Genomic DNA, 12,058 nt, shown 5'->3' on the forward strand with positions numbered 1-12,058 from the left:
TTCTCAGAATCTAGGTCTACTCAGTTTGGTCATTGAGGGACACTTGGCCTGGATTCCGTCAAGTGTCCACTCAGTTGTTTTATCTTTCTTTGACTTTGACAACCTTCTCGAAGCTCTTCATCAGGTTTAACCTGGCCATACGAATAAGATAAAGGGGTACTCCGCCCCTAGACATCTTATCTTCTATCCAAAGGATAGGGGATAAGATGTCTGATCACGCAGCCCGGAGGCTCGTGATGTCATGGCCACGCCCTGCTTGTGATGCCATGCCCCCTCCCGTAGACTTACATTGAGGGGGCGTGGTCGTGACGTCACGAGCCTCCGCCCCGCATCGCCAGTCATCCGGCACGGAGCAAAGTTTTTCATCGGATGTCCGGGGTGCCGGAGCCGAGATCTCAGGGGTCACCAGCAGCGGGAGACCCGCCATCAGACATCTTATCCCCTATCCTTTGTATAGGGGATAAGATGTCTAGGGGCTGAGTACCCCTTTAAAAGCCGACAAAAAAGTCAGATTTTGACCATTTTGGTCGACCAGTGTTTTCCTAGAACATTCCCACATTCTTCCTTTGCCCGATGTCATTGATCATGTCTAGCCAGTGTGAACAACTGAAAGGGCCAAGATGGACCAAACTGTGTATGACTGCACAGGCCAAACCTTCATTCTCCAGCCAATTGTTTTGGTCAACCATCAACCTATTTCTATCTATGACCACCTTCAGAGATGTCAATATCTAGAAAAGTTTAGGAGAAGATCCAACTTGGAAATGGCCATCAATATGTCCTAGAATAAGGCTGCCTTCACATAAGGACCCGGCTCGCATCTTATTCTTTTAAATGAGCCGACCAGAGTCATATAGTGATTCTGGTCGGCTAATTTTTGCCCCGTATCCGGTTTTCTGACCGGACTGAAAACAGTTATATACCACGGTTTTCTGTCCGGTCACAAAACTGGAGACGGTTCAATAAGGAGCCGACCGGAGTCACTATCTGACTCCAGTCGGCTCATTCAAATGAATGAGATATGGTCCTGGTCCCAGTATGTCCAAAACGTAGTGTAAACTCAGCATAACTGAGCCTGAGACATTGTTAAAAATGTTGACTGGTTGGGTCGGAGTCTTCAAATCCCAACCGATCAGTAGAACAACTGGGGGGACATAGACCTTCATTATGTGACCATCTTGGTCGCGTGGTACGGAGTCTGTAGAGAATGTTCTGACTGTGGTCTCAGCCCTCTCTAGGGATTTGAATCTCTTGGATAAAAGATCTTTTGGTTCGGGAAAGTTTTATCTTCCAAGGACAAGGACAATCTTTTACGGCAAAATAGAACCCGGAAAAAAGATGCATTCCTCACCGGCTTAGTCGGTCATTTATGACCATCTTGAACAATGTAACAACCAATATGGTATATCCCAATCTTGAAACAGAAATGGAGAAACGGCACTCACCATTGGTGGTAGAAGACTTCTTAAATCTTTATTATCTTTGGTTCATCAACGAACCTTGCAGCGGGGAGCTCCCCTTTGCAAGGTTCGATGATGCACCAAAGATAATAAAGACTTAAGAAGTTTTCTACCACCAATGGTGAGTGCCGTTTCTCCATTTCTGCTTCAAGTATGGGCTTCTACTGCACTCCTTGTGGGACATACCAGAGCACCACCAATAGAGCGGTGTTCATGTGTATGAATTGTATGTCGTAGCCTTCCCGGTAATGTGAACCCAACCTTAAAGGGGTACTCCGCCCCTAGACGTTTTATCCCCTATCCAAAGCATAAGGGATAAGATGTCTGATCGCCGGGGTCCCTCCGCTGGGGACCCCCGCGATCTCGGCTGCCGCACCCCAGACATCCAGTGCACGGAACAAACTTCACTCCGTGCCTGATGACTGGCGATGCAGGGCAGGGGGCTCGTGATGTCACAATGCAAGTCTATGGGAGGGGGCGTGACAGTCGTGAGTTCATGGGCCTCCAGCACTGCACCCGACATTCTAAACGAACGTTGGGGCAGCAAGGAGATCGCAGGGATCCCCAGAGGAGGGACCCCCGCAATCAGACATCTTATCCCCTATCCTTTGGATGTCTAAGGGCAGAGTACCCCTTTAATCAGTTAAGGTTTACCTAGTAGGACTATATTTTAAGTCCCGCGAGTTCCAGACCAGATCTTGTATTACCAATACGGTTGTTGTTTCTTGTATAACCAATGCGGTATATAATGCGATTGCGAAATGATTGTTTATCGGCAGATCATTTCTTCAACCGTACACTCGCAATTATCTAATGCGTACGACCGCCTCTGGGCTGGAGAGGCTCCCGGGTCTTCAGTGCCACCAGTCGACTGCCCAAGTTCCTACTTGCTTTGTTTTTGCAGTTTCTTTTTGTTGCTCTGGGCGCTGGTTCTCCGTACTGTTTATTGGAGGATGTAATGTTTGTTACAATTGACACTGTTCTCCCTGTCGGAGCAGTAAACACCGGCTTAGCGACATTCCACTTGGAACGCGAGCCCAATGTTTATATATCCGACAGGCGGCTGTGGGAACCTCCCCGATATCCCGGTATCTTGAGGACATGCGCTCTTCTAGACTTCTAGAACTTTTTCCATAAGATCCTTTCCACCATGGACTCCTTGGCAGAATTTCGGTTTCTTGAGGACATGTGTTCTTCTAGACGTCTCGCAGAACTGGTTAGAGCTTATAGTCATAAATAAAACCCAATGAGATTTACGACCAGGTCCACATCTTCTGTGCTGAACCAACACCCCCCCCCCCACCCCCGTTCTTCAATAAAGAGAGCAGCTTGTTTTTTTTTTTTTTAATATTTAATTAAAACCAGAAACTCTCTTCTCTTGTGTCAGGTCACGGAGCGATAGGCGTCTAGAGCTGAGATCCCACTAGGGATGTAAGAAGCGTATGTTGGCCGGGAATGTTGGCTTCTCTCTCTCGAGCTTCTTGGCCTAACGTCTTGCCTGCTTTCCATCCAGGAAGGGGAAAAAAGGAAAAATCAGCTGCCAGTTCTAGGGAGGGAGAGGGGGGGAGGGGGGATATGTGACTGGAAGGGGAGACTGTTAAATTGGGGACCCGGCCAATGATGACAGAAAAAAAAAAACCAGAGTGTCTGAGATGTGTATAGGGGCGGTGGAGGCCAGTGATTGATGGGACCTGGCTTATAGGCCCCGCGCTTGGAATGTGCATCGGGAGATTGCTAGAAAAACAGCTCCTAATGGATTTCTCAAATGTACCAGTATGCAGCCGGGCCAGGAACCAGAGCCAGCTTACCCTGATTTTTCCATTCTACAGAAACAGAGGCCCTCCTTGCCCCCTCCCTGTAGGGATTAACCATTTGTTGACCAGAACAACCCCACGACCCCCCCCCCCACCCCTGCAGCATGTTCTGTTTTATGTTATATATTTCAATGTACAACAGTTTCTCTTCTAAACTTCACTGAACATAACGAACCTCTCGACATCTCAAAATGGGAACAGGCGCAACTCACCAATACAAGGGGACGTATGGGTGCCTACTATTATATTATACTTTTCTCATATAGAAGTAGGCCCCCATACAGCATCAGGCAACCATTAGTAAGCCCACATACTGCCACCAGATAGCAGTAGACCCCATCAGGTCCCCAAAAACTAGTATGCCCCCATAGTGTCCCCATATAGCATCAGGTCCTCATATAGTAGTAGGCCACCGTACCACCCCCATATAGCACCAGGCCCTCATATAGTAGTAGGCCACCGTACCACCCCCATATAGCATCAGGCCCTCATATAGTAGTAGGCCCCCATACAGCATCAGGCAACCATTAGTAAGCCCACATACTGCCCCCATATAGCACCAGGCCCTCATATAGAAGTAGGCCCCCATACAGCATCAGGCAACCATTAGTAAGCCCACATACTACCCCCATATAGCATCAGGTCCTCATATAGTAGTAGGCCCCCATACTGCCCCCATATAGCATCAGGCCCTCATATAGTAGTAGGCTCCCATACTGCCCCCATATAGCACCAGGCCCTCATATAGTAGTAGGCTCCCATACTGCCCCCATATAGCATCTGGCCCTCATATAGTAGTAGGCTCCCATACTGCCCCCATATAGCACCAGGCCCTCATATAGTAGTAGGCTCCCATACTGCCCCCATATAGCATCAGGTCCTCATATAGTAGTAGGCCACCGTACTGCCCCCATATAGCACCAGGCCCTCATATAGTAGTAGGCCCCCATACTGCCCCCATATAGCATCAGGCCCTCATATAGTAGTAGGCCCCCATACTGCCCCCATATAGCATCAGGCCCTCATATAGTAGTAGGCTCCCATACTGCCCCCATATAGCACCGGGCCCTTATATAGTAGTAGGCTCCCATACTGCCCCCATATAGCAGCAGGTCCTCATATAGTAGTAGGCCACCGTACTGCCCCCATATAGCACCAGGCTCTCATATAGTAGAAGGCCCCCATACTGCCCCCATATAGCATCAGGCCCTCATATAGTAGAAGGCTCCCATATAGCACCGGGCCCTCATATAGTAGTAGGCCCCCATACTGCCCCCATATAGCACCAGGCCCTCATATAGTAGTAGGCCCCCATACTGCCCCCATATAGCACCGGGCCCTCATAGAGTAGTAGGCCCCCATACTGCCCCCATATAGCATCAGGCCCTCATATAGTAGTAGGTCTCCATACTGCCCCCATATAGCATCAGGCCCTCATATAGTAGTAGGTCTCCATACTGCCCCCATATAGTAGTTAGGCCCCTCATATAGTCCCTATATAGTAGTTAGACCCTAATACTGCAATAATAATGCTTTGTTTATATAGCACAGACAGATTCCGCAGCGCTGTACACTGTCAATATGTTTTGAAGTGTGTGTGTGTTGGGGGGGGAACCGGAGTACCCAGAGGAAACCCAGCGCTGCAAGGCAACAGTGCCAACCACTGAGCCACCGTGCTGCCCCCCATACCATAACAGGCCCCCATAAACTATATGGAGGTAGTATAGGGGCCTAGTCTACTATATGATTTAGTAGTATTTGGCCCTGTCTCCCCTCATATAAAAGTGACTACTAGCAGGCACTCCCCCAGGCCTCCGAGGAGCCCCGAATCTGGCGCATTCACCGCAACAGACTGCCGTGGACCGGTGGCGTTCCTAGCGGTGGAAATCGGAACGCCTCCTCGCTAAAATCAGGGGCGTCGGGACAGTTAGGGGGCGCATGATATAATACTAGAACTGCAGGAACGACTGACACTAGACAGGGTGCCCCTTGTATTTACATACCGCCATATTGTGTTAAAACGCAGCGCTAACCGAAATGAGAAAAATTGTCGCCAGGTTGCTGTAAACCAGTGGTCTCCAAACTTTGGACCTCCAGCTGTTGCAAAACTACAACACCCAACATGCCCGGACAGCCGTTGGCTGTCCGGGCATGCTGGGTGTTGTAGTTTTGCAACTGCTGGAGGTCCACAGTCTGGAAACCACTGCCGTAACTCGAGATGTAGTGGAGAGGCGGAGCGGTGCAGTTGCCCATAGCAACCAATGACATTTACTTTCATTTTCAAAGAGGCCTATGAAAAGCGAAAGAGGCGATCTGATTGGTTGCTATGGGCAACTGCACAACTTGCACAGGTTTTGCTGACTCTCCCCCATAAGATGTTGGGTGTAGTAGTAGTTATTTTATTATTTTATACTAAATCCCTTCACTTTTCTTCCAGATTTGCAGGATTTTAAGTTTGACACTCAGCACGTCATCGAGGTGGATGAGGGGAACACGGCCGTCATCGCCTGTAACCTACCCGAGAGCCACCCCAAGGCCCAAGTGCGATACAGCGTCAAGCAGGAATGGCTGGAGACCTCCAGAGGTGAGGCAGACCCGCCGGTGTGATACCGCTGCTGTATCTAAGCCAGTAATGTGGGATACTGTCTGCCGAGCTGCTGTATCTAATCCTATCGTGTGTGATACTGCTGCTGTATCTAAGCCAGTAATGTGGGATACTGTCTGCTGTATCTAATCCTATAATGTGTGATACTGTCTGCTGTATCTAATCCTATCATGTGTGATACTGCTGCTGTATCTAAGCCAGTAATGTGTGATACTGTCTGCTGAGCTGCTGTATCTAATCCTATCATGTGTGATACTGTCTGCTGTATCTAATCCTATAATGTGTGATACTGTCTGCTGTATCTAATCCTATCATGTGTGATACTGTCTGCTGTATCTAATCCTATCATGTGTGATACTGTCTGCTGAGCTGCTGTATCTAATCCTATCATGTGTGATACTGTCTGCTGTATCTAATCCTATCATGTGTGATACTGTCTGCTGAGCTGCTGTATCTAATCCTATCGTGTGTGATACTGCTGCTGTATCTAAGCCAGTAATGTGGGATACTGTCTGCTGAGCTGCTGTATCTAATCCTATCGTGTGTGATACTGTCTGCTGTATCTAATCCTATAATGTGTGATACTGTCTGCTGACCTGCTGTATCTAAGCCAGTAATGTGGGATACTATCCGCTGACCTGCTGTATCTAATCCTATCATGTGTGATACTGTCTGCTGTATCTAATCCTATAATGTGTGATACTGTATGCTGAGCTGCTGTATCTAATCCTATCATGTGTGATACTGTCTGCTGACCTGCTGTATCTAATCCCATAATTTGTGATACTGTCTGCTGAGCTGCTGTATCTAAGACAGTTATGTGTGATACTGTCTGATGACCTGCTGTATGTAATCCTATAATGTGTGATACTGTCTGTTGAGCCTCTGTATCTAAGCCTCTCAAGTGTGATACTGTCTGTTGAGCCTTTGTATCTAAGCCTCTCATGTGCTATACTGTCTGTTTAGCCTCTGTATCTAAGCCTCTCGTGTGCTATACTGTCTGTTGAGCCTCTGTATCTAAGCCTCTCATGTGTGATACTGTCTGCTGAATGTCAGTATCTAAGCCTCATGTGCGATACTGTCTGCTGAGCCTTTGTATCTAAGCCTCTCATGTGCTATACTGTCTGTTGTGCCTCTGTATCTAAGCCTCTATTGTGTGATACTGTCTGCTGAATGTCAGTATCTAAGCCTCATGTGGGATACTGTCTGCTGAGCCTTTGTATCTAAGCCTCTCATGTGCTATACTGTCTGTTGTGCCTCTGTATCTAAGCCTCTATTGTGTGATACTGTCAGTTGAGCCTTTGTATCTAAGCCTCTCATGTGCTATACTGTCTGTTGTGCCTCTGTATCTAAGCCTCTATTGTGTGATACTGTTTGCTGAATATCAGTATCTAAGCCTCTCATGTGTGATACTGTCTGCTGAACCTCTGTATCTTAGCCTCTCATGTGTTATACTCTCTGCTGAGCCTCTGTATCTAAGCCTCTCATGTGTGATACTGTCAGCTGAGCCTCTGTATCTAAGCCTCTCATTTGCTATACTGTCTGTTGTGCCTCTGTATTTAAGCCTCTCATGTGTGATACTGTTTGCTGAATGTCAGTATCTAAGCCTCTCATGTGTGATACTGTCTGCTGAGCCTCTGTATCTAAGCCTCTCATGTGTGATACTGTCAGCTGAACCTCTGTATCTAAGCATCTCATGTGTGATACTGTCTGCTGACCCTCTGTATCTAAGCCTCTCATGTGTGATACTGTCAGCTGAGCCTCTGTATCTAAGCCTCTCATGTGTGATACTGTCAGCTGAGCCTCTGTATTTAAGCTTCTCATGTGTGATACTGTCAGCTGAGCCTCTGTATCTAAGCCTCTCATGTGTGATACTGTCAGCTGAGCCTCTGTATCTAAGCCTCTCATGTGTGATACTGTCAGCTGAGCCTCTGTATCTAAGCCTCTCATGTGTGATACTGTCTGCTGAGCCTCTGTATCTAAGCCTCAGCTGAGCCTCTGTATCTAAGCCTCCGGCTCTCTGGTTCTCTTGGCTCCCTGCCGGTCTGGGCCCGGAGCAGAGGACACACCTCATCCCCGGTGAACATGTCAGAGCTGCACCCGCTCCGGTCCTGACAATCTGATCTGGGAAGCCATAACACCATAAGAGGAGAGTCTCCAGGTGACTGCGGCGCCCGAGGCCCCAGCGCGTTCTGCTCCGCCCGCAGCACCTGAGAGCGTAACCTGTCAACTGCACCGCGCTCCGCCTTAACCCTTCCACCACCAGACAGACCTCTGTACTGCGAGCCCTATAGTAAAGCGACGTCCCCCTCTCCTCTGTGGGGTCACCTGTAATATGGTTAAAGTGACCGCTGTGTGTCCTGCATAGTCCCCCCTCATATACTGGGTACATATGGGTAGGCACAGGCATTAAGGGGTTAACACGCCGCAGTCTGCACTGGGATTAGTGTCACGGACTGGTAGGATCAGGTCTCTGGATGTCAAGTCTTGTTAAGTAACTGGTGTCAAATAAAAATTAAATAATAATCCTCAGACAATGCGATCCTCACCCGCTGTCACTTCAGAGCGACGCCAACTGAGGGCAGGGAAAAAACGTACAGGAAGAGGGGGGTGTGGGGAAGACATAACAGGGCGCACAATCACACAGGACTAGGGGAACTGGTTGTAGAGCCATACCAAAGTAGAACATTACAGTGATCCCTCAACTTACAATGGTCCAGAAAAGACCAGAAAAGACCATCATATGTTGAGGCCATTGTAACTTGAAACCAGACTCACACATACAATGCTACGGAATCTGCGAAACATGTCAATAGCTGGAAGAACTGACCAATCAGAATGGGCATTTCACTGGTAAAACCCCTGTATTCCTAAAGTGCATGCACTGACTGGTGTCTGGTAGCGCCCCCTACAGTACAGGGAGGTATTACATGTTCTGTACTCTTTACCTGTATTACTGAAGTGTATGTACTGACTGGTGTCTGGTAGCACCCACTACAGTACAGGGAGGTATTACATGTTCTGTACTCTTTACCTGTATTACTGAAGTGTATATACTGACTGGTGTCTGGTAGCGGCCCCTACAGTACAGGGAGGTATTACATGTTCTGTACTCTTTACCTGTATTACTGAAGTGTATGTACTGACTGGTGTCTGGTAGCACCCACTACAGTACAGGGAGGTATTACATGTTCTGTACTCTTTACCTGTATTACTGAAGTGTATATACTGACTGGTGTCTGGTAGCGCCCCCTACAGTACAGGGAGGTATTACATGTTCTGTACTCTTTACCTGTATTACTGAAGTGTATGCAGTGACTGGTGTCTGGTAGCGCCCCCTACAGTACAGGGAGGTATTACATGTTCTGTACTCTTTACCTGTATTACTGAAGTGTATGCACTGACTGGTGTCTGGTAGCGCCCCCTACAGTATAGGGAGGTATTACATGTTCTGTACTCTTTACCTGTATTACTGAAGTGTATGTACTGACTGGTGTCTGGTAGTGCCCCCTACAGTACAGGGAGGTATTACATGTTCTGTACTCTTTACCTGTATTACTGAAGTGTATGCACTGACTAGTGTCTGGTAGCACCCACTACAGTACAGGGAGGTATTACATGTTCTGTACTCTTTACCTGTATTACTGAAGTGTATGTACTGACTTGTGTCTGGTAGCGCCCCCTACAGTACAGGGAGGTATTACATGTTCTGTACTCTTTACCTGTATTACTGAAGTGTATGTACTGACTGGTGTCTGGTAGCGCCCCCTACAGTACAGGGAGGTATTACATGTTCTGTACTCTTTACCTGTATTACTGAAGTGTATTCACTGACTGGTGTCTGGTAGCGCCCCCCTACAGTACAGGGAGGTATTACATGTTCTGTACTCTTTACCTGTATTACTGAAGTGTATGTACTGACTGGTGTCTGGTAGCGCCCCCTACAGTTCAGGGAGGTATTACATGTTCTGTACTCTTTACCTGTATTACTGAAGTGTATATACTGACTGGTGTCTGGTAGCGCCCCCTACAGTACAGGGAGGTATTACATGTTCTGTACTCTTTACCTGTATTACTGAAGTGTATGTACTGACTGGTGTCTGGTAGCGCCCCCTACAGTACAGGGAGGTATTACATGTTGTTACGCCTAGCGCTCCGGGTCCCCGCTCCTCCCCGGAGCGCTCACGGCGTCTTTCTCCCTGCAGCTCCCCGGTCAGTCCCGCTGACCGGGAGCGCTGCACTGTCATGGCCGTTGGGGATGCGATTCGCACAGCGGGACGCGCCCGCTCGCGAATCGCATCCCAGGTCACTTACCCGTTCCCGTCCCCTGCTGTCATGTGCTGGCGCGCGCGGCTCCGCTCTCTAGGGCGCGCGCGCGCCAGCTCCCTGAGACTTAAAGGGCCAGTGCACCAATGATTGGTGCCTGGCCCAATCAGCTTAATTGGCTTCCACCTGGTCCCTGACTATATCTAACCTCCTCCCATGCACTTCCTTGCCGGATCTTGTTGCCCTTGTGCCTAGTGAAAGCGTTTTGTGTGTCTAAAGCCTGTGTACCAGAACTTCTGCTATCCACCCTGACTACGAACCTTGCCGCCTGCCCCCGACCTTCTGCTACGTCCGACCTTGCTTCTGTCTACTCCCTTGTACCTCGCCTATCATCAGCAGTCAGAGAGGTGAGCCGTTGCTAGTGGATACGACCTGGTCACTACCGCCGCAGCAAGACCATCCCGCTTTGCGGCGGGCTCTGGTGAAAACCAGTAGTGACTTAGAACCGGTCCACTAGCGCGGTCCTCGCCAATCCCTCTCTGGCACAGAGGATCCACTACCTGCCAGCCGGCATCGTGACAGTAGATCCGGCCATGGATCCCGCTGACGTCCCTCTGCCTTATATCTCTGATATCACCACGGTGGTCGCCCAGCAATCCCGACAGATCGCCCATCTAACCCACCAGCTGTCGGAAGTATTCACCATTGTGCAGCAACTTCAGTCGCAACTTCAGCAGCAATCATCTCCTCCGCCAGCTCCTGCACCCCTTCCGCAGCGAGTGGCCACTCCTAGCCTCCGCCTGTCCTTGCCGGACAAATTTAATGGGGACTCTAAGTTTTGCCGTGGCTTTCTTTCGCAATGTTCCCTGCACATGGAGATGATGTCGGACCAGTTTCCTACTGAAAGGTCTAAGGTGGCTTTCGTAGTCAGCCTTCTGTCTGGAAAAGCCCTGTCATGGGCCACACCGCTCTGGGACCGCAATGACCCCGTCACTGCCTCTGTACACTCCTTCTTCTCGGAAATTCGAAGTGTCTTTGAGGAACCTGCCCGAGCCTCTTCTGCTGAGACTGCCCTGCTGAACCTGGTCCAGGGTAATTCTTCCGTTGGCGAGTACGCCATACAATTCCGTACTCTTGCTTCTGAACTATCCTGGAATAATGAGGCCCTCTGCGCGACCTTTAAAAAAGGCCTATCCAGCAACATTAAAGATGTTCTGGCCGCACGAGAGACTCCTGCTAACCTGCATGAACTCATTCATCTAGCCACTCGCATTGACATGCGTTTTTCTGAGAGACATCAAGAGCTCCGCCAGGAAAAAGACTTAGATCTCTGGACACCTCTCCCACAGTCTCCACTGCAATCTGCGCCTAGGCCTCCCGCCGAGGAAGCCATGCAAGTGGATCGGTCTCGCCTGACCCTGGAAGAGAGGAATCGCCGTAAGGAAGAGAATCTTTGTCTGTACTGTGCCAGTACCGAACATTTTTTGGTGGATTGCCCAATCCGTCCTCCACGTCTGGGAAACGCACGCTCGCACCCAGCTCTCGTGGGTGTGGCGTCTCTTGATGCTAAGTCGGCTTCTCCACGTCTCACGGTGCCTGTACGGATTTCTACTTCAGCCAGCTCTTCCCTCTCAGCCGTGGCCTGCCTGGACTCTGGTGCTTCTGGGAATTTTATTCGGGAGTCCTTGGTGAATAAATTCCGCATTCCGGTGACCCGTCTTGTCAAGCCACTCCACATTTCCGCAGTCAACGGAGCCAGGTTGGATTGCACCGTGCGTTACCGCACGGAGCCCCTCCTAATGTGCATCGGACCTCATCACGAGAAAATTGAATTTTTGGTCCTTCCCAATTGCACTTCCGAAATTCTCCTTGGACTACCCTGGCTTCTACACCATTCCCCAACCCTGGACTGG

At 49.2% G+C, this 12,058-nt stretch overlaps 1 protein-coding gene and 1 long non-coding RNA gene across 5 annotated transcripts in view; one reads left to right on the plus strand and one right to left on the minus strand.

The window, feature by feature from the left end:
* Window positions 1-12,058, plus strand: part of BOC (BOC cell adhesion associated, oncogene regulated) — a 135,819-nt gene that overhangs the window by 91,843 nt on the left and 31,918 nt on the right. For all 4 annotated transcript variants that reach the window (XM_056559962.1, XM_056559965.1, XM_056559963.1 and 1 more), the window contains exon 4: window positions 5,712-5,858. In XM_056559962.1, coding sequence (XP_056415937.1) covers window positions 5,712-5,858 — 147 coding nt within the window. The remainder of the gene's footprint in view (window positions 1-5,711; window positions 5,859-12,058) is intronic.
* The window catches only part of LOC130357297 (uncharacterized), an 84,217-nt gene that overhangs the window by 23,140 nt on the left and 49,019 nt on the right, over window positions 1-12,058 (minus strand). The window lies entirely within an intron of this gene.

Source organism: Hyla sarda, chromosome 2, assembly GCF_029499605.1.
Source record: "Hyla sarda isolate aHylSar1 chromosome 2, aHylSar1.hap1, whole genome shotgun sequence".
NCBI lineage: Eukaryota > Metazoa > Chordata > Amphibia > Anura > Hylidae > Hyla > Hyla sarda.